The sequence below is a fragment of the Lissotriton helveticus genome, chromosome 12 (genome assembly GCF_964261635.1).
Source record: "Lissotriton helveticus chromosome 12, aLisHel1.1, whole genome shotgun sequence".
Lineage (NCBI taxonomy): Eukaryota > Metazoa > Chordata > Amphibia > Caudata > Salamandridae > Lissotriton > Lissotriton helveticus.
Window position 1 is genome coordinate 254,784,056 of NC_136073.1, and position 22,458 is coordinate 254,806,513.

At 44.2% G+C, this 22,458-nt stretch overlaps 1 protein-coding gene across 2 annotated transcripts in view; it reads left to right on the plus strand.

Moving 5' to 3' along the window:
• VPS4A (vacuolar protein sorting 4 homolog A) overlaps positions 1–22,458 on the plus strand; it is a 187,110-nt gene that overhangs the window by 87,759 nt on the left and 76,893 nt on the right. For both annotated transcript variants that reach the window (XM_078670988.1, XM_078670989.1), the window contains exons 8-9: positions 9,517–9,598; positions 10,986–11,205. In XM_078670988.1, the coding sequence (XP_078527114.1) occupies positions 9,517–9,598; positions 10,986–11,205 (302 nt within the window). The remainder of the gene's footprint in view (positions 1–9,516; positions 9,599–10,985; positions 11,206–22,458) is intronic.

The window sequence follows — 22,458 nt, forward strand, 5'->3', positions numbered from 1 at the left end:
AGACGTTGCCGTGTATGATGTTACAGAAGCCAGCAGTAAACACAGAAGATGTCCGCAGGAGCATATGTAGTGAAAACGTATTTACTACGTATTCACTACCACCGAAGATGGCCGCATGAGCATACGCAGTGAATGCGTATTTAATACGTATTCACTATGTATGCTCCTGCGGTCATCTTCTGTTTACTGCTGGCCTCACTGGAAACGTAGAAACGGCAAGGCAAGGTCCGTGGGCCGCCAATGAAGGCCTGCCGGGCCGCTGGTGGCCTGTACTATGGGTACCACAGGCTCAGAGCAACATGTGATTAATTACCAGGGGCGGTTGAGAACGGGATATGGAGTAAACATGTACACTTCTTAACCCATTTTATTGTCAATTTTATGTGTATGGTGTAGTATTGTTGACTTTTGTAATTTTTATGGGCATTGGTGATGAATTTCTGACTTTTATGGTTTTTTATTACAAAAGCTGAATAAAGTTTTATTGATTGATGGATTGAGTTCTAAGGGGTAATTGTATTTTTAAGTAAGTTGTGTTTTTTTTTAAATAATGCTGGTGAAACAAAGTGTATACGTTCCCATCTGTAAAATACTATATCTATCCACTTTTGGGTAAATGGTTTTCTCCTGTAGCAGGCAGGACAAGCTCCCTCCCATCACTTTCTTTTTTTTGTATTTAAAAATGGCTGCCGCCCCCTTTTTAGATGCAGCTCAGTGTCTTTTTTTTAAAAACACATAACGATCTCGGAGTCTTGTAGGATAGACCTTTTTAATGTCCATCTCGCATTATGGCTTGCCCTGCCCCCCTTTAATGAGACACAAACTGCAGCATGGTCTGAGATATGCCGAGGAAATAGTATAACCTCTTTTATTTTCCCAGCCAAAGCTCTATCCACTCCACTAGTAGTTCAAAGAAGCTTTATTTCGATATTCAAATTAATATCATAAAAGCATACAGTCTTAAAAACAAATACATATCACAAAGTGCCAATTACATTGCCATGACGAATAGACCATAAATTACAAAAGGAGAGGTATAATCTCAAAGTGCCAAGTGCATTAAAAACAAAAAATAACCATAAAAACAACATACAAACAGAAATCATGTACATTAAAATCAATGAGTTAAAAAAGATCTAAGATACCTAAACATGTGTCATATGTTACATCGAGTTCCTAAACTTTACCAAAAGTTTCAAAAATGTTGCTAGGGTGTGGACCACTTCCTTAATTTCTAGTCGTTGCAGTCTAAGGAAAGCGTTTCTGCAAGACCAGAGGCCCCACTTCTTAAAAATTGGTTTGAGTAGGATCCTTCTTGGAACCTCATAAAATTTACAAAATAAAATACTATGCATATTAGTTTGGAGGGCGAGATCGTCACAGGGGCAGGGCGGTAAATCTCTCGACCAGTCGTTACAGACTGGGAAAGTAATTAAGCGATAAAAAGATCCCAGTCTAAACCTTGAAAGGCGCATTCTAATATAGCAGCTAAGATGACTTGCAAGGTACAATTGAAGTCCTGGTTCTGAGGTGATCTGCTGATGAGCTAAAACAGAATGTTTCAGTGTTTCCGCAGACCATCTCTGATTCACCAGGTAGTCCATTGCAAGTTTTCTCAGGGCTTTCCTAGGCATCATTTCCATGCTAGGTGGATTCTTAAAAAACTCGGGATGACCAATCTCGGTCAGCATTCTTTCCACATAAGACAGCCATTTAATTTGCCTTATCCCATCAAGGTTTAGGCAATCAGAAATTATATTGCGATTAAAGGCTGTCTCGGGAGTAACCCAGAGCTTGTGCCATAATAGGATAGGCTCAATCTTTATAGTGTCGGAGATATAGGGGAGACCCAATTCTATATGTGTAAGATAGCTAGCTGAGGATTTAGGGACCCCCAGAAGGTATCTGAGGAAGCAATTTTCAGATTGCTGAATTGAGGTAGATGTGTCAATCCCCCAGATACCTGAGCCATAGATGGCCGTAGATACACATTTAGCCTTATAAATTAAAATCAACTCCTTAACGGGTCTACCCCCAATTTTGGCCGCAAAATTCTGCAATGCTCCAATCGCCCTAGAAAATGCTAATTTTCTAGCTTTAATTGCAGTATGCCAGGAGCACTTCCTGTCCAACGAAATCCCAAGATAGGGGAATTGGTCTGTTGACTCTACCCTTCTACCCTCGAGGAAAATGGGACAGGGTGTTTTCTTTGTTCCACGGCCACAGGACATGGAAAAGGTTTTTGATATATTAACCTTAAGTCCCTTTTCCCTCATAAAAAGTGTAAACTTTGAGACAGCCCTCTGTAGGCCCAACCTGGTTTGCGACATGATGGCAGCGTCGTCCGCATACAGGAGGATGGGGACTGGGGTTACCCCGGACTGAGGGGTAATCATACTGGAAGCCCTTAAGGTGGTCGTCAATAGAAATAATATAGAGGGAGAAGAGTAGGGGCGCTAAAATGCACCCCTGTCTCACCCCCCTCTTGATGGAAAATCTTGACGAGCACTCCCCTCGTTGTCCAAAGCGCACACTCGCCCCAGCGTCTCTGTATAATTCCTTAATAAAATTAAGAATTGAAAGTTCCATGCCCAGGTCCTCAAGTGTGGACCATAACTGATTATGGTCAACACAGTCGAAGGCTGAAATCAAATCAATAAAAGTAATAAAAAGGTTCCCTTTCTTAGCTTGCGTATACTTAGAAATTAACTAGTATATAATCTAACCTCAAAAGTGATTATATTTTATGCTGCGGAAAGTGTAACCACGCTTTTGCTCCTTTAGATACCTCCATACATTACTAAGTCCATATCGTGCAACATGTGCTTGAGAGCCTGCCTTGTCCTCGGGGCTTGAGCTCCACTCTTACTAGTGGAGCTATCCAGAATTGGGCCCAAAAGGGTATTAAAGTCGCCCCCAATAATTATAGGGGTAGTAACCCTGACTAGGTTCCACTCCAAATTCACTGTGTGCTGGGGGTCATCTACATTTGGACCATAAAAGCCGGTACAAATAAAATCCATGCCAGAGCATTTAAGAGTTGCTAGGACCCACCTCCCTGAATGATCAGTTTTGGAGGAAACCAGTTCAACCCCCACTCCCCTCTTGATCAGGATCGTGACTCCCTTACAATATTCTACTTGATCCGAGGCTGCATAACTTTCAACCCTTCTACATTTAGTGTAGAGGCCTCTACTTTTGCTCGCTGTTAGGTTTGTTTTTTGTATAACTACATGGACTTTACTGTCCTCCAGGTATCTCATCACCAATCTCTACCTACTCTTAGATCTAAGACCATTTACATTCCATGTTAGGATGTGTAGTGCTCTATCCCCCCGCCCCCATCATTAAAAAATTCAGAGATCTTCATATCATCTAATAACCTGAATTGGTCAGTTGCGATAATGTACCTAGGTGATATTGAAGACTTATATTTTTTTGTTTGTTTCCCACTGCTCTCCACCCAGTGCCCTAGACCCCCCTACCCCTTCCCTCTTTACCCCCTCAACCTCCCTTGACTATCCGGCATGGTGCTTGTGTGGCTACCCGGTGAAGGAGAAGTACTTTCAGTATACTTATTGCAGTGAGCCACCCCATCCCTCCAATGTGCTTGCTATTCCATTCAGAGATATCTCCTCATGATGCTCTGCCCTTTTTCATAGTCTCAATCAAAGAGTCTGCTTCCTCCACTGTCCGATAGTTGCGCATTTGGTTGTTCCACATAACACTGAGCATCGCAGGAAATTTCAATTGGGCCTTCGTCCTAAGCCTATTCAACTCCTCCATTCTTTTGCCCAGCTCCCACTGCTTCTGGTCGGTTGCGCAGCAAACATCCAACCTAATGAAGGAGGAGTAGTTATCGGCTATATACGGGTCATTCCTCTGGGTTGCAGTAAATATAAACTCCTTAACAGAATATGAATGAAATTCACAAGAAACTTTCTCGGCTTCTGTCTTTGGATGTTTTTTACAGGGCTCCCGGTGCACACGTTGTATCTCATGTTCCAAATTAATGCCTGTCCTCTCTTTCAGAGTAGAATCCTTTAACAGCTTCATTGTAAATGCCTTGATGTTAGTCCCCTCTTTGGCTTCCGGGATATTCAAAAACCTCAAGTTATTCCTTCTTGAAGATTCTCGATCCTTTCCAAGTCCTCCTTGAGTACTAGGTTTTCTTTGGAGTTTGCACCCAGTCAAGCAACATTTTTGATGATGTCTTTCTTCATCAAGCCTACCTATTCCTCCAGTGCGCCGTTCCGAACAGCTCCTTCTTCCAAATTTTGTACTAATGCAGCACACGAAGCTTGTATGTCAGCTTGAAAAGCCTCCGATACCCTGAACCTGTTTTTTATTTCCTCTTTCAGATCTAGAAGGATGGAGGCCAGAGGGGCTTCCAAGTGTCCGTTGTTCCCACCCCTTGTCTCAGCTACCTGTTGAGGATCTTGATGTTGTTTCCCTGTAGAAATTGCCTCATCTCCTACTGCCAACACACTAAAGGTATTCTGAGTTGATATCTGAAAGGTACTGCTGATATTGGCTCCAGGCCCACTGCCTGCTTCTACACTCTTGCTGCCCACAAACGGGACGTCTTTGTCAGCTACCTACTTGGGATTTACTTTTTCCATTCCAGTCCCCCTCTGGGATGCACTTACTTCTTTCCACCCTCCTCCCTCTGTATTGCTGGTTGAGTTAATAGTTTGTAAAACGTTTTGAGGGAGGGGTGACCTTTACCTGGAGGAGTGAGATTATTTTTCCCCTTTCACGCAGACTCTTCCCAGATTTCTTTGTGGGCTTCCCAGTTCTCCCCAGCTTTGTTGGGGTGGACCCTGCCCCAACCTCCCACCTTACAGGTGCTCTTGTCGCTAGGCGCCACAGTGACTATGGGTCATTCTAGCCCAGAACAAACCCCTATGGACTTTACAATCCCCCGTGTACACAGGATATACCTAGAAATCTTTTCAGTGGAGCTGCCTACTTTCTCTGGGGCCCATGAGATCTTCTCCATAGGTGTGGGCCGTTGCACCCGCTGGTCTCCTCTGTCTCCTCCCCAGCCCTCACTCACACGCTGGGACCCTGCAGCACGGTTACTGCCGTCTGAAGTGGCGTGCACACAGCCCTCTCCTTCCTCCAGCCAGCTTGCGCTAGTGCTGGCTCTGCCACGTAGGTACGAGCTCGCGCTTCCTAGCTGCGTCGTAGCTGCACCGCAGCTCTCTCCCATGCCGCGATCACTCTCCTCGCCTCAGGACATGGACTGGCCAAAATCACACCTGAGGACCCACACCAAGAGCTACAAGCACAGCAGGTACGCTTTCTTCACATTCATGTGTGTCGGGGGAGGGGATCACACGCCTGCCAGCGTTCTACTCCTCGGCAGCCCGTGGCCGTTTACCTCGTGGCCGCCATGTCCCCCACCTCCATTTCCATCCTAGATGCGGCTCAGTGTAAAGAAACGGCGCGGTCAACATTAAAGTGAAAGCGTGTCATGGGGCGCTTTTACAAAAAAAGCATTTCTTTGTCAACTTGACAAACAAATGCTTTTTTGTGGGCCCATTTAAAAAGGGAAACATGCCGCAAGGCCGCAGAAAGGAAAATAAAAGGCAAGGAAAACTCTACTGGGCTCTCCCTGGCTAAGCGGGGAGCCAATAATATAATATTCACTGCACTACGGAAGCTCGCCCCATAATGCTTTGCGGGCCCTTTATTCAGAACGCATTTTGAAGGCTTACAAGACTTAAGGGAGGTGCAAAGCCTTGTTAGTGAGATGATGATTTTTAAGGAAAATTATATGGTTAAGTAGTGTTGCTTTAATTATAATGATGGTGAATTAAAGTGAATGCAAATTGGAACTGTTTGTTTAACTTAATATATGTAAGGCAAAATTAATTATCCATAAATGAAAATGTGTATATTTTCAGAGCTTGTAAGCTGATGTTTGGAGGAAAATGGTTGCATTTCCAAAATATATTTAAAGGTGATTTTTGAGTGATAAATCATGTGCTGAGATTTGATGCACGTGATTTGTTTCACTTACCATACGACTGGCAGCCATCTGTTTTTCTTTGAAAATAGAGCAATACCGTGAAAAATCACCTACTTTCACACAGAATATCAATGCTCTAGCATTTATTTTGCCATTTGTTCTTTTCATAATTTGCTGTATGTTCATATAACTGTCTTTTAACTCTGGATGGCGACCAGTACCGCAATCCGCATTCTTGATCAGTTTATTATAGGTATTGACTTGGTTGCCAGCAGCGTAATACTACAACCATGATTCAACCAGACCACGGTATAACACCATGCAACATATTTACACTCTACATAACACCACTCAACAACACAATTCAACTCCACTCAATACCACATACATACACCCCACATAAGTACACTGCCACATAACAATCCACATACACTCCACACCATATCACATAACTACACTCAACATAATTTCACTCAACGCCACACAGTTCCATGCCACACAATTTAACTCCACACAATTCTATTCTACACCACACAATTCCACACCAAACCACACAATTCAACTACACAATACAATTCCACTAGACATCATATATATCCAATTCACAATACACAATTCCACATTATGGTACGAAATTTAACACCACAAAATTCCACTCCACTACATGCCACTCCACGACAAACAAATCCACTCCACATAATTCTAATACACTCAATGCCACAAATATCGATCTACATAATTAAACTCCCCACATTTCTAAACCACACTACATGATTCAACACCAAACCACACCACACCACACAATTACTCATCGTGTCACAAAATTCAACAGGTCACCACATAATTAAACTCCACTACATACCACTCCACAACACAAAATACCATTCCACATAATTACACTCCATAACACACAATCCCACTCCACATAATTCAAGTACACCCAATACCACATAATTACTATCCACATAATTCCACAACACACCATGCAACATAATTTCATAGAACAAATCTACTCCAACCACATAATTCTACACTACACAATTACACAACTAACTAATCCCATCCAACCCACATAATTTCATTACACACCACATACAAACACTCCATAACACATAGGTAAAAGACATTGCTATTTACAATTCCAATAGCTCCAAATCAAACAAATGTGAGACTGGTTAAATTTCCAATGCTTGTTTACATAGTCGCCCTTCATGTGTTGCCTGGTATTTAATGCAGTTTTGACAATAAAACGCACTGGGTTCCTGCTATCCAGGACGCCAGAGTCAGATCTCTCATTTCCTAAAACTGCACAATTGTTCCCCCAATTGGCCATACCTTTAGCACCCCTAAAAAATCCCTAGTAAATGGGACCAGGGCTATCCAGGGCATGAGTACTCAAGAGGGACACTAAGGGCTGCAGCTTGTATGTGCCACCCTAAGGGACCCCTCACCTAATTCATGCAGACTGCCTGCCAAGTTATGTTGCATGTCTTGGTGCAGATAAAAGTGAAAACACGACATGACACACATCCCTGTGTGCCATGCCTACAGACACTTCATGCAGTATAGGTAAGTCACCTCTACAGCAGGGCTTACAGCCCTAGGGCAGGGTGCGCTATACTACTTGTGTGAATATATACGAATGTGCAGATATTTCCCTGTGATGTCTAAGCCAATTCTTAGATGTCACAAGTGAACAGGGAAGCCATTTTAAGTACATGTGCTGGACACTGGTAAAAACAAGTTCCCCAGCTACATGATGGGTTCACTGAAGTCTATAGTGTTTGGTATCAAACACCTTGTATTAATACCCACACTGATTCCAGTGGCAGATTTATAAATACATGCATCCAGGGGGCACCTTAGAGGTGCCTCCTGAAAACCTACCAGCCTCTAGTGCGCTGCCTGACTGGTGTAAACCAGCCTGCCACCACAGACAGGTTTATGACCCCCTGCAGGTGAGAGCCTACGCTCTCTGAGGGCAGAAGCTTTGCCGGCTCTGGCCGGAGGTGTTTTCACTTCCTCCAAACAGGATGGCTCAGTAATCCACATATTTAGGCAGGAAGCTTCACAGGCCTCTGCCGCCTTTGATGTGGAGTGTGGAGTGTGGAGTGGACCAAGAAGAACTGGGAGGACTCCGGATTGCCAAAAATCTGAAAGAACCACTGCACCTATGCCCCCAAGCCTGAGTCAAAGTGGGCCAATGGTGGCAGCTAGGTTCTGCGACCCTCCAAAGTCGAACCCCACCTTGGGTTTGCCTTGACTGGAATCCCAGTCACTGCCAGCAGCCTCTTTGTGCAGGCCCTCTCTACCGCGAGTGTCTCTTGCAGTGAAAATCTGACAGCTCAAGACACCACTGCACCTGAACCCCCCAGCCCTAGGAGGAGTGGACTGAAGGTGTTGCTACATGCCTGAGTTGGTTCAGCTGTACTAGCTCCCCAGTCTCTACGTGCAGCCTCTTTGTCCTAGGACTGTTTCCCATTGAAACCAACTGGACACCCAATGTCGAAATGCACCTCTGCAACTGGACGCCCCAGAGCCTCCTGAGGTGACCTGTTGGTGCTCCATTTGACCTTGCCCTGTACTTACCTTAACTCCAGAAGATTGGTCCTGTAAGTCGCTGCTAAGTACCTTTCTGCAGAATGTTTTTTTCCCTATAGGATAACATTACAGCATTAGACAAAATACAAATATACTTACCTGTTTTCTTCAGAACTGCTATTTTAAAAACCACTTACCCAATAATTAAGTTCTTGGTGCTAAAAATGATATAAAAATACATGCTATTTTTCTAACTTGTTGTGGATCTCCTTATTGAGTGTGTGTGTATTGATTATTGAGTGTGAGTATATAACACATGTCTAACACTCTTCCTTGATAAGCCTAAGGCTGCTCGACCACACTAGCAGAAAAAGAGCACCTTAATATTGTTATAGCAAGCCCTGTCCACTAGTAAGGGATACCTGGACTCTTTACACACTATACCTCTTTTTGGTATATTATATAAAGAGCCAGCTTCCTACAATCGCACTTTAGAATTACACATCAAAATGTGCTTTATTTTGCTTTTGTAACTGCTGAATAAGTACCGTTCATTTGCAGGTATTTACATTTTGTTGTGTGTTAGAAACAAATGACATCCTCTGGCTTTCCATTTACACTTCATTTACCCCAGCAAGATTGTCCCATAATTCACCCTATTTTTTTTCTCTGACTACAAAATGAGAGGAGTTTGCAAACACCAGTCTCCTTGTTAAAAAGTTAACAGCAGAAGGCCTAGCCTGATTTTTGACCCCTGTCTGTGAAGCGCACCAAATGTGATACCATAAATAGAGAATTGAAAGCCCTCTTTATTTATTGCCTGGACTTTTAGTGACCCAACAAAAATTCGGGAAACACTGGTTCATGGTAAACAGTGGCCCAGTCATGTGCTGTGGTAAAGGTTGCATGTTTCTTTTTTGCTGGGCTACACAGCTGTTGCCTTACATATGATAACAGTCTACCTATTCTGATCCTTTTTTGTTGTTGTTCACGTACAGGTGTTGGCAATAACAATGATGGAATTCTCGTTCTTGGAGCCACAAATATCCCTTGGGTACTGGACTCAGCCATTAGGAGGAGGTGAGCTCAAAACAGGTTCCACTCTTCCAGATTTAGGCATTACTCCTTCAGGTTGGAGATGACAAGTGTGTGTTTTCCCTCCTCCCTTTGGATGAAGCTTTCAGTATATCTTTGCACTATTAACCTCCCTCACTTTAGATGTCCTCTTTTCTAATAGGAACATACTTTACCTTTTCATACCTGTTACAGGTCTTCAGTGTCTGGACTTTCATTAACTGTAATTGAATGACTGGCGGTGTAATTCGTAGAATGGTAATCTGTATAGTCCTTTAGTCTGTTGTAGGGTTATATAGTTGGAAAATCACACATGTGAAGGGTTTAAAATCATAGGGGTCATTTAGGATGTGGCAGAAAAGGAGAATTCCAGTACATCAGCGTTTTCCCTCTACCTCGGAACCCATGATCCCATGCCTCATTTTGAGTCAGGAAACCACTTGTTTCCAACAGCGAAGCATCCACTCGCTGCACCGTCAGAATGCTTCGGTTGTTAACCCATCCACCAAAGAGCTGCAGGCTAAGGAATAGCATATGAACCTGCCATATTTAGGCCTTCTGACGTTCATATTTTTTTTCCTGGGACTGCCACGCAAGATATGTTACTTGAGGCCAACATGGGCAATTGTACTTTTGGGTTTAAAAAAAAAAAAAAAACACCCTCACTCCATGGAGGTTTGTGTCTAAAATACAAAAACATTGCCAAATTGGCTAATGTGATATGGTGGCTCACCGGGCAGGCATTTTTGCTGAAAGTGCTCCTCGGTGTTTACTGCAGTTTTGATTAAAATTCTCTTCCAACGCAGTGGACATACCTTAATATGGCCTCAGGAGGCCAAGACCTTCCTGTCCCACAAGTGAGGTATATGACACCCTTAGTCTACTACATGATTTGAACTGTAATACAACGTGAATGCAAGGCTTTCTTCGAGGGATGTTTAAAAATCGAGTAACTCCAAGGATGAATATCCGTTTAGTTTCTACCATCGTTTGTAGGCTGGCGTGTTTACTAGGATTGGAAGCAGAAGAGCTCTGGCCACAAGAGGGGGGATAAATTGCTAATTCTGGGTGACCAGCACTGAGTCATATATACTGTTTTTTGTTAAGGGTGCTTAGCTGCCAACTGAAATGCACTACTCCCAATATGAGTTTTCAGCCAGTTATCAGTATTTGAAAGCATGGGGCGAGAAGCACAGACTAAGGCCAGATCTGGGCTGGGTATATTCAAGAGTCCGCCATTTTCTAAACTAGTATGGCAGGAGTTCCAATCCTGCCACAAACTGCTGGGCATTGCAAAGAGTTGGTAACAGTGGGTGGGGGAGTGGGACGGAAACATGCGTATCCAGTTTGCTATATAGATGATTAACTTTTCTAATTCATGCCATCCTAATAGGTTTGAAAAAAGAATTTACATCCCACTGCCGGAGGAAGCCGCCAGAGCTCAGGTGTTTCGACTGCACTTAGGAAACACGCCACACTGCCTAAATGAAGTTGACATTCGGGAGCTGGCAAGAAAGACGGATGGCTATTCTGGTGCTGATATTAGTATAATTGTACGGGATGCTCTCATGCAGCCGGTCCGCAAGGTGCAGTCTGCAACACATTTTAAAAAGGTGAGACATGTGGGGAATAACAATTAAATTTTTCCATCATGGGGTCTTCTGTAGATTTATGTTCTTAACATGTTTCCTTTGTCAGGGAGGAATATTGTAATGCCTTGTTAGACATTTTTAGGGTTGTGTACACCATGGGACATATTGGTTCTGTGAGTACTCCCCAGCTTTGAAAACTGAAAATAACCAGGATCGAATGCAAATGTTAAATTCATAATTTCAGTTTGTAGGAGAGTCGCCGAGCGGTTCTTTAGAAGCAGATCACACTTTGTGTTTCCTTTCAGACAGGTTTCTGTGAGTTTTAATTTTATTTTTGTGTCTCTTGACTGTACATCCTTATTAGCTAGTGTTTTTCAAATTGCAATATTCATTCTTGCCAAATCCTTTGAGAGATAAAGGAAATAAGACACTTGGGTGCCCAATGTGCAATTGCAGCTTTTTATTTGGTAAATAATCAACACAGAAAGACAATGTCATGCATGACTATTGAAGTTTAGCCTTTTCTTTACAATAATATGATTCTTGTTCTTTTTGTTGGTGGTGCTGGTAAAGATTACATTTTGTAAAGTAACTATTTCATGGCAGACATTTATCTGTATAATGTGTCTGATGCTTATAATGCGTTCAGTCTGCAGCAGGTCCTCGATTTCAGAGCACCTCAGTGTCTTGCATTTTTAACCTGTTTTAAAGATTTATTGCATGGGATCTGTTGCCTTTACGGATAGGTAAACAGAGGCTGAGACAAAGGCTGATGGACAAGTTTGGTAGTGAAAATATTCGAAAGAATGATGGCTTTTTTCTATCCCTTTTGCTTAAAAATTCCAAAAGTAATTGCTCTAGAAGCAAGACAATGAAATACATAAATTACCAATTTCATGGGTCTTAGAAAAATCCTTTGATTGAATGGGAAGCAGCTAATGAGCAGAGAACATATGAAAGCAGGAAAAAAAAGTAACATGGTCAACTTCGTAAAGAAGAAATGTCTGTGTTTTGCCATCCATCCATCCTTGTGCATTTTGCGGAGTTGCCAAAGGGCTACTTTTTTATCTATTTCTTGGTTCATTTTGTGAATATAGCTTTGCATTCTGTGACTTTAAGCTGTGTTCTTTACAAGTACAAGCTTAAAAATACTAGTGTGTAAAAGTTTGTTTGTTAAAAGTCCACACAATGTCTAAATTAATCTTGCATTACATAGGGTTACTAGGCAGCTATGTAGCTGCCTAGTAACCCTACGTAATGCAAGATTAATAGAGAAATCATTTAAATAGAGAAATCATTCAAATGCTTCAAAAGCACTTTGTCATTTTCCAAAATGTTCTCTAATTCTACCGTCGTACATGAGTAACTTATCCCATTCCGATTTTTTTCTTTACTTTCTTCTACTCATACTCCTGCATTTATAATGGAAACCTTAATTTACCTCAAAGCAAATAAAACAATTGTTCTTGGTTTGACAATATTTGTTATTTTCTAACTTTTCCTTTCCACTGCTTGTAACATTCTGCCAGCAATGGCAAAGCTAATGGTGATAGCTATCCATTGTGGGATTGTATTTTCTATACCTCCAATATAGCCTTCACGTTGCTTGTACAAGCAATGTGGCACCGTCTTGGAAATATAGATAACCACTAATCTGTATACAGATGCAACATAGTGGTCATCTTGACTTGAACATTAAGAAAACAATGCTTTAAGATGGCAGAACTGTATGTCCGTGATGTGTAGCAATAGATACACATGCTGTGCATATATCCCGGTCTTCTAGTGTTGGGCTCGGACGTGTGCGAGTTGTTTTTCTTCAAAGACTTTTTAATCATGAGGTACTGTGGCTCCGGCTATTGCTAGTAATGCGCATGGGCATTGGTTCCATTGTTAAATTGTTTTTTCTCCACTGCCCAGTTCAGAGGTGTCCCTTCGAGCTCCAGTTCAACGCTACGTGGTGTTATCGCCAGGTCCGCTCCAATCCTTGCTGGAAGAGTTGCAATTGTGTGTTTGGATTCTCCTACCATGTACTCCATTCCACACCGCAGGTTGAACACTTTCTTCAATGCCCTGCTTGGGGACTCATCTTGCAGGCCTCATTTACATCTCCTTCGACCCATGAGAATTGTCTCATGATGGAAAGGACTCCATTTCATTTTTTCCCCAAGTGTCATTCAAAGTACTTGAGTACCCCCCTTCATATTGTCTGTAACCTCTGCTTGCCTCCAGATCATCAAGAAGACTCATGCGCAGCCTGCCTCGCGTTTCGCAATAAAAAGTCTCTAAGGAATCATGGTGGGGCCAAAACCACAGGGAGGCCATAGTAGTCGCCCTTTGTAGTGGTAGAATGTCAGCAAGCAACTGCAGGGACTACCTTTTCTTGATCCAGTTACTCAAGTGACCATCACAGTGGACACCTCCCTGACTGGTGAGGCATGCCCTTGCACGACATAACCATACAAGGTATGTGGACACCTGAACAACAGGATCTACACATCACTTATCTAGATTTGTGGACCATACAGTTAGTCCTCAGGGCCTTCCTTCCACTTCTCCAACACAAAAGTAGTTCTGATCTGGCTGGACAACACAACTGCATGAGTTTCAGCTTCAGAAACTGGGCTGCACACACTCCTTTGGGTTGTCTGCCCTATCCCAGGGCATTTGGTGGTGGGTGATACAGCTCAAGATTCATATTCTCATACAACTCATAGCCGGAGTGGACAATTACTTTGCAGACCTGCTTAGCAGGATGGATCAACAGGTCCACAAGTATGAACTTCACCCCCAAGTCCTACTCCCAAAAGTCCGGTGTTGGGGGTTCCCCACTCTCAGACCTGTTCGCCACCACCGAAAATGCAAAATGCACAAAACCTCGCCCGAGGTTCCCACAAGCCCTGGGGAATACACTAAGGATGAACTGGTCAAGGATATTTGCCTCGCCTTTCCTCCTCTTTGTCAGTTCATGGTTCGGAGGCTCCAGCAAACATACCTGATCCTCATTCCAGTAGGCCCAACCTGGACCAGGCAGCCCTGGTTCACCACACTTCTCGACCTCTCTATAATGCCTCACAAGAACTTACCCAACAGAATGGAACGTCTCACTCAAAATCAAGGTTTCCTCAGACATCCCTATCACAAGCAGCTCAATCTTGCGAGTTGGCACCTGAAGTCCTAGAATTTAGATACTTAATCCTGCCTGTAGAGAGCATAACCATTCGGAAAGAGGCCCGCAGGCCTACTACCAGATTGTTATGTAGCCTAATAGAAACAATTTGTACTTTGTTTCCCTAAAAATATTAACCCCCTGAATCCAACAGTCCAAGGCATTGTCTTTCACCTTTTGAATTTGCAACAGTCACAACTAGCATATAATTCTATTTTGACTTCATTTACCTGCATTCGCAGCTGTCATACAAAACAGTCAACACTTCTCTTTTCAGCATAATTGCAATTAAAGCCTTTGTGGAAGGGCTCAAATGGGTTATACCACCACAGGTGCCTCCTGCTCCTGTGTGGAACCTAAATGTTCTCACTAGGCAAATGCGCCCTACTTTTGAACTGCTACACTCTTGTCCTCCCCAGGTCGTTTCCTGGAACGTAGCCTTCCTAGAAGCTGGCGCTGGCAAGAATCTCATGAGGACTGAATCGCCTTGTACTCTTATGATGTTTTCCTGTACCTCGCTAATCCAGCCCGGTCCGGGCCGAAATGTCTACAGATCCTCCTTTTCTTCAGGTGAGCGTCTGGTTTACGCCTTAAACCAATCAAGTCCACGGTGGTGCCCCTTCATGCCTCCAGAGAATGTTTCGACTGGCAGACAACCATGCCCATACGTAGATTATCCTTTTAATACCTTGGTATCTGAGTGGCTCTTCTCCCGGAGTTGTCCGAGTCCCTTAATGTCAGCCCACTTCTCTGACGCACAAAAGACTACTTACGTCGATGGCAAAAACTTCCTCTCAACCCTCTCAGGAGAGTTGCCCTCTTCAAAATGATGGTTCTCCCCAGCCTCTTAAATGTCCTCCAAAATCTCCCAATCCATCTCCCTCACAGCTGGTTCAGCAATCTAGATGGGAGGATTACCAACTTCCTTTGGGGGGGCTGAAAAGCACGTCTGACTTTCACGACTTGCCAACGGACCACATATGAGGGAGGAATGGGAATGACAAATCTCTTTTTACACTATCTCGACACTCGCCCCCTGATAATCCACGATTGGTTTAACGGGGGTGGTCGGATCCAACATATCGGCTTGAACTGGGATGTCTTGGATTCTCTCAGGCCCAAGCTATGCTGTAAGGAGCCCCAATCCCTCAGGCCCTGTCAGTAGTTACTTGTACGGCTTTCCTAGCATGGCGATCTGCATTGAGGCACATCCACTGGGACAACAGACTTACACTACAAACTCCATTATGGCACGGCACTTGGCTATGAGAAGTGGAGACTCTGACGGGCCTTCAAACATGGGACCTAATAGGCATCCCCTACCTGGGAGATGTCTGGAAGGGAGAACATTTGTCCTCTTTCCAGGACTTACAACATGCATACTCCTTACACTCTACACAATTCTTTAAGTATCTCCAAATACGTCACGCCATAGCCACTCGCATCCCTAACCAAGAGACATTCCCCAAATTCAGCCCGCTGGAGGCCAAGATTCTCATGGGAGACCTAGAGTAGGGTGGGATATACCGATCCCTGATAAACAATACCCCATCCACACTTGACCCTCTTAGAAATCGATGGGAAAGATGAGCGGGCCATCTAGAAGATGAAGACTGGAGAGACGCTCTTATGCCACCCAGAACACTCACTATATCTGCCAGACCGCGTCATACAGATATACTATCTTCCCTGCGCATATCTTACACTGGTGCAATTGCACATGGCTAGACTCCTCCCAGCCCTGCAATGTCTACGCAGTGAAGGCGAACCAGCCGACTTCTTTCATATGGTCTGGTCCTGCGTGGTCATATCTAAATACTGGGCGTCAACCACATCTAAATTGAGTGGCATATTGGGGTGGGAGGTTCCCCTTAATCCTGGTGGTCTTCTTCTGGGGGTGATGGAGGGAATGGACGGCTCCCAAGCTGACATGTTGTTTCTAGGAACAGCCATGTTGATTGCTAAAAGAGACATTGCAGTGGCTTGGAAAAACTCAAAATCTCCCTTTATTTCAAAATGGTGTAGGGGAGTTGATTGGTGTGCTGTCCAAAAAAAAGTAGTTTATAAGGCAAGAGGGTGTCCGAACAAGCATGAACGAATATGGGGCAAATGGACAGGATCATTGGACTGATTACTCATAGCGCCAAGGGCGGGCCCTTTCCTTTTATCTTTTTTAGCCAAGCTGATGGGGGGATAATATTTGGATTTTTAATAAAGTGTTTTACATGTCACAGTGATACAAATGTTATCTTGGTTACCTTGTTTTACAAAATGTCAATAAAATTGGATATCAAACAGTTCCTCCCCAAGGTGGTGTCTAGCTTCCACCTCAATGTTTCCACGGAGGTTCCAGTATTCTTTCCACATACTCAAGTGGTAGCAGAGCGAGCTCTCCATACACTAGATGTCAAAAGAGCGCTCCTGTATTGACAGAACTGAGTACTTAAAAAAAAAAACAGCTTTTTGCCTTTTTCTCCACACCGCCTAAGGGGCGTGCACTATTCAAAGCAGGTACGGCACACTGGAATGTCAAAGGTATACAAACTTGTTATGCCAAATGCCCTTTGCCAATTCCTCCCAAACCCCACTTAACCCACAAGAAAGGAACGTCTATGGCTTTCTTGGGTAATATTCCTATACTTGACATTTGCAAAGCAGCTATTTAGCCGACTCCCCACATGTTCACAAAACATTATTGTGTGGATGTCTTGGCACGCCAACAATCCAAAGATATTCAGGCTGTTTTACACATAATGTTTTACGCACACTTTTCCAAGTCTCTGCTACATCCTCAGGCTTGCCACTACTTTTTGGGACGACTGCTTTGTACTCTATGTACAACATGTGTATCTACAACTACACCCAATGAACGGAAATGTTTACTTACCTTGTAAGCATCTGTTTGTCACATGTAGTGCTGTAGATTCACATGCTCCCACCCTCCCCGATGGCCTTTCGGTGTTGCAGACATTTTCTCTAACTTTCATCTATAATCTTTCCTTTACATGGTTATCTTTCTATATCTCTATGCTCCATCTACATCCTCAACCTGCGGGCGGAAAATAATAGAGCAGATGTCCATGCGTATCACCAGAATTAGGTGGAGTCATGTTACCTCGTGACTCGAAAAGACTTCTTCAAAGAAAAACAACTTGCTTCACGTCTGAGCCCAGCACTAGATGGCAGGAATTTGCACAGCATGTGAATCTACAGCACTAAATGCCACAAACAGGTACTTATAACGTAAAGTACATTTTCCTTTCCATACTTTCAAAGTAGCAGCAACGGTGTGTCTACTCGGAATGTAGTGGCCATTTTGGAAATATAGAAAATACAATTCCAGCATGGCTGACTGCAGCTATTAACTTTTCCGTTTAGGCTACATTTTACAAGCATTGGCAAAGCTAATAGTGGTAAACCCAGAGCAAGACAAAGAGATAGAACCCGAGCAGTGCTCAGTGTCTAAGTGAGGGGGATCAGGGAATGTTGAGGTAGTGGGGGGGGTAGCACACATTGATTATGAGGTGGGGAGAGACCCAGGGTGATGGAAGGAGAGGGAGAGAGAAAGAGGGAAAAGATGAGGTCATGTAATTCAAAGATAAAAAAAAAAAACATTGGGAAAGCCAACAGGTCTTTCAGTGTCTACCAGCCTTTTGGCACTTCTTGTTTTGTTGTAGTTATTGCAAAAACCTTTTTGTTCGCAAACCTGCTGGGTGTTCATCAGTCTAAAAAAATGGACTAATGGCAAAAATGTTTTCTGTCACAAAAATGCAGATATTACCATGTTACTCACTGGCACTGAAGGAAATTACATTGTGTGTGGATGTGCACGTTGTGAAAGAGCAGCATACTGTAACTCGTAGTGAAGTCAGCCAATGGCTGAAGCAGACTGATTTACTGCCCCTTGACGCATTTTGAGTGGGTTTGAGAAAAATTGTGAATAACACCACCGCAGACAAAAATGGATGAAGTTTGACGGAAAACCCCAGTTGATAACTATGTCAAACACTTAATTGTATTAAAAACCAAAAGGACTCGACTAACACAGACCTAAAAAAAAAAAGCCAATTGTTCTGCTATTGCAGTCAGCCTCTTGCCTTTGAGAAAGAAAGCAAGAATGACAGAAAGAAGGAAAGTAAGAATACAAGAAATTAATAAATTAAGAAGGAAAGAAAGAAGGGAGGAAATAAAGAAAGAAGGCAGGAAAGATGGATGGAAGCATGGAAAGAAAGATGGAAAGGCAAAGAAAGATGGAAAAAAGGAGGGAAAAAGCAAGAAAGAAAGTGAAAAGATGGAAGGAAAGAAAGAAGGAAAGTAAGAAAACAAGACATGAAGAAAGTAAGAAGGAAAGAAAGAAGGGAGGAAAGAAATAAAGAAGGCAGGAAAGATGTATGTATGTATGTATGTATCGATAGGCTTGCTTTTATAGCGCTTAACTGTCACCCAACGGGCATCCTGGCGCTTAGACTGTTATGACACATACATGAAAATTTCCAGCAGCAGAGGAAAGCAAAGAAGATGGATGGAAGCATGGAAAGAAAGATGGAAAGACAAAGAAAGATGGAAAAAAGGAAGGAAAAAGCAAGAAAGAAAGTACCTTGTGTGCGGATGTGCTCATTGTGAAAGAGAAAAATGCAGTCACTCAAAGTGAAGGAAACCAGTCGCTGAAGTAGGCTGACCCATTTCCCCCTGATGTATGCTGTAGAGGGCAGATGCAAAATGTGAATGGCTCAACAAAAGATCAATGGATGAAGAGAGCTGGCTGAAAATCCTTTTAAATATACTATACATGCAATTATAGTAAAATAAAAAGTTTGTGGCTAAAAACAGACCTAGAGATTGATTCCACAGCATGTGTTGTAGATAGCATGCTTTGCATTATCCTGCCATCTAGTGTTGGGTCCAGAATATTACTAAGAGTTTTCTTTTAGTGCTGAAAGAAAGGAACATATGATACTGAACTACACCGACTGTATCTGCAGAGCCCTAGAGATGAAAAGATTATTTATCATCTGATCTCCAACTGTTCAGTCCTACACAGTCCCCTTCCAAATCATATGAGATTGATTCCATGGAGGATGCAGGTGGAAAATACGCCATTTTGATTCTAGCCTCACCGCCCTACAAAGTTGGCATAATCTTGTTGGCTGGCAGTGGGTCTATAATCGTGCCTTTTTTGGGATCATGACAATGCAAATTGTGCGGTATGTCGACATTTTAAAATTAAATAGACTATATTTAATCATTGCAACTGAAGGTGACCCTACTACCTGGCCTAGTAAGTCTATCCAGATAATGTGACTTCAGAGATGTATGAGGACATTGATGCTGGTGATGACTAATGTAAATATAAACAAAAACAATGAGGGAGTGGAGATGGTGTGGATTCGGTCTCCCCAGCCGCATTATACATAAACATCGAGAATCCACAGTAAAGTATTCGGTATGGTCCCTACGATGGTGGGGAACACACTGTGTTCTTTAAATACCCCTCGCACACCAAAAGGACCCTTGGTGCCATGCTTCATCATAGGGGTCTTTGCATCCCTCTACGGAATGCGGCGTGCTACTAACCAGCGACTACGCGGGAGCACTGTTAACTCTATGTGTGGTGCGTGAGGATGTTGGGTACTGTGTGAGTGGTGGGGTCAGGAGTGAGTGAACGTATGAGTGTTAAAAAATACTTGCCACGTGAGGTCAGAAAAACCTTTATTCGGCCTCCATGCTGGTATTATTAAAAGGGGTGTGGTAGAGGTATTAATTTATTTAATGTACAATACCTCACTTGTGCGTCGACATGTTTCGAAGCAGGGCTTCTTCTTCAGGACGGGGTGCACAGATTCCCACCTTACTCACGTCTGGAAATAGGTTAAATTACCTGTACTAAACAATAATACGGAGCCGCGGATGGGACTGTTGGAGAAAGGGAATCCTTTTGTTCTAATGCTATTAAGCACCTGGTCCCTCCGTTTTTGTCAGGCTCATGTCGCCAATCAGCAACTGGTAAAAAGTCCTCATTGTAGGTACTTTCAAGCTAGATCCTCATTGTAGGCACTTTTTGAGATAAATTGAGACAAATAGGAACATTTAGCATATTACTTATTGTTGTTTAGTACAGGTAATTTAAGGGGAAGTAGCTTTAATGGTAGCGATTGCTTCCTTGCACAGAGATCTGATAGAGACTACTAGCCGCAGATTCCTTAACGTAGAATTATCCCCATGCGTGAGACTGGATCTGGAAAACTTTTTGCCACAGCATCCCTAGGTCAGTTTTTTCTCTTATCCATGTGCAACGCGGATCCCGATTGTGTTCTGGCCTATTTTCAGGCTTTTTATTCTTTTCACGCTTTGGCGTTCAGTGGAACAGTGTGCAAATGCCTTCGGGCTTCAAGAAGTGTACCTCCTGTGCACATCCCATGTCGGCGACGGACCCTCACCCGATTTGCATGTGGTGCCTGGGTGAGCACCACGACTCAGAGAGTTGCAACGCTTGCCAGCACCTTAAGCCTAAATCACGGCGGGAGTGCCTGATGAAGTTGCTGTCGGCGTGCTTGTCCAGGTCGGTGTCATCCCAGCGTCCGTCCCCTACCTCAGAGGCAAGGATCCGCCGGTTTTGTCTGCAACATCGCCTCTCGCTGCGGCCCCTAGGGCGTGGCTCTCCGGCTGGTAGGTCCTTCAGTCTGTCTCCGAGGCCCTGTCCTCCCTCCGCGGTGGGCGCCATCTGAGGCCGAGCCAGTGCCTTTTTGGCGCCGTTCCGGCGTCGAGCCCGCCCCATTCTCCTGGAGAGCACGTGGTGGCAGAAGTCGACCTGAGGCCACGGATACCCACTCCGGTCGACGTCGATCAGGCGCCGATGGTGGACTCCACGGAGCCGCGTCGGCGTAGGGTTCTTGATTCATCTCCTGAGGTCCCTTCTTCTCCAGAGGTCTGTCATCTAGTGGTGTGTTCCTCCCCGGAGACAGAGCGCCGTATTGTTGCCTTTTCCCTGGCATCTTCCAGGGAGGGCTCCTCGCCGTCCCCATGGCCTGAATCCTCGAACCCTTCTTTCCGTGGCTCGCTGCGAGCTTTTCTACCTGCCTCTCCACCTTCCCCTGTGGCCCCTCAAGTTCCCCATTCTTCTGTGGATCCTCCTCTGTTCTGGGGCTGCCCACTCCCCCCTGGACTTGGGGATGGGCGGCTCGGTCTGCAGCACTCACCCACGGAGGAATTGCTTTCTCCTCCGCGGTGCTCTACTGAGGCCAGTGTTACCTTTGTTCGGGCTATTTCCACGGTTGCTGGTATTCTGAGGATGGGTGAACCTGTCACTCCATTTCCTACAGACAACCTCTTTGAAGTTCTCCACCAGGGCTCTGGTGGACGGGAGTTGTTCCTTCCTTTTGAAGCGTCGCTCCATAATTCTCTTATGGGGGCTTGGGGCACCCAGCCACAGGCGATTCGGTGCCTCAGGCGCGCCATCGTCCTGCTCCGCACGACCCAGTCTGTCTTTCCTTCCACCCTTCTACTCAAGGCGCTCTTCTGCGGAATGCCTTTCCGTGCTTGCCTGTGGTGTTGTTTCCTCCGTCTCGGGAGGACCGGTGGTTAGATTCATGGGGGGCGTAATGTCTTCACTTCTTCCAGTGCTGCCTTATGGGCGCTTAACACTTGGTGTGTGTTGACCAGGGCTACTTCCAGCCTGTGGGACTCTGTGGAGTCCCTTCTTTCTCATGTTTCTCATGAGGGTGCCCGTGCTGATCTGCAGGGCCATGTGTTGGATGGTAGGGAGTTGGGCAGGTTTATTCTTCGTGCGGCCTTGGATGTTGCTGATGCTCTATGGCCACTTCTGTGGCTCTCCGTGCCATGCTTGGCTACGTGATGCTGTTTTTCCTGAAAGTATTAGAGAGCGTCTGGTTGACCTACCTTTTGACGGGGTCCTTCTCTTTAATACTCATGCAGACTCCGCCATTCAGCGTCTTCTTGCGAGGCTCCGTCCTCCTGCTCAGTAGATTGGTTTGTTGATCCTCCGGGTCTAGGTGGGAGGCGTTATCCCACTTTGATCCTGGTATTTGGTTTTTGGAGTGGCTGTTACCCTTTCTGTGAGGGCTACTGTGCCCTCAGGGTCCTTCGGT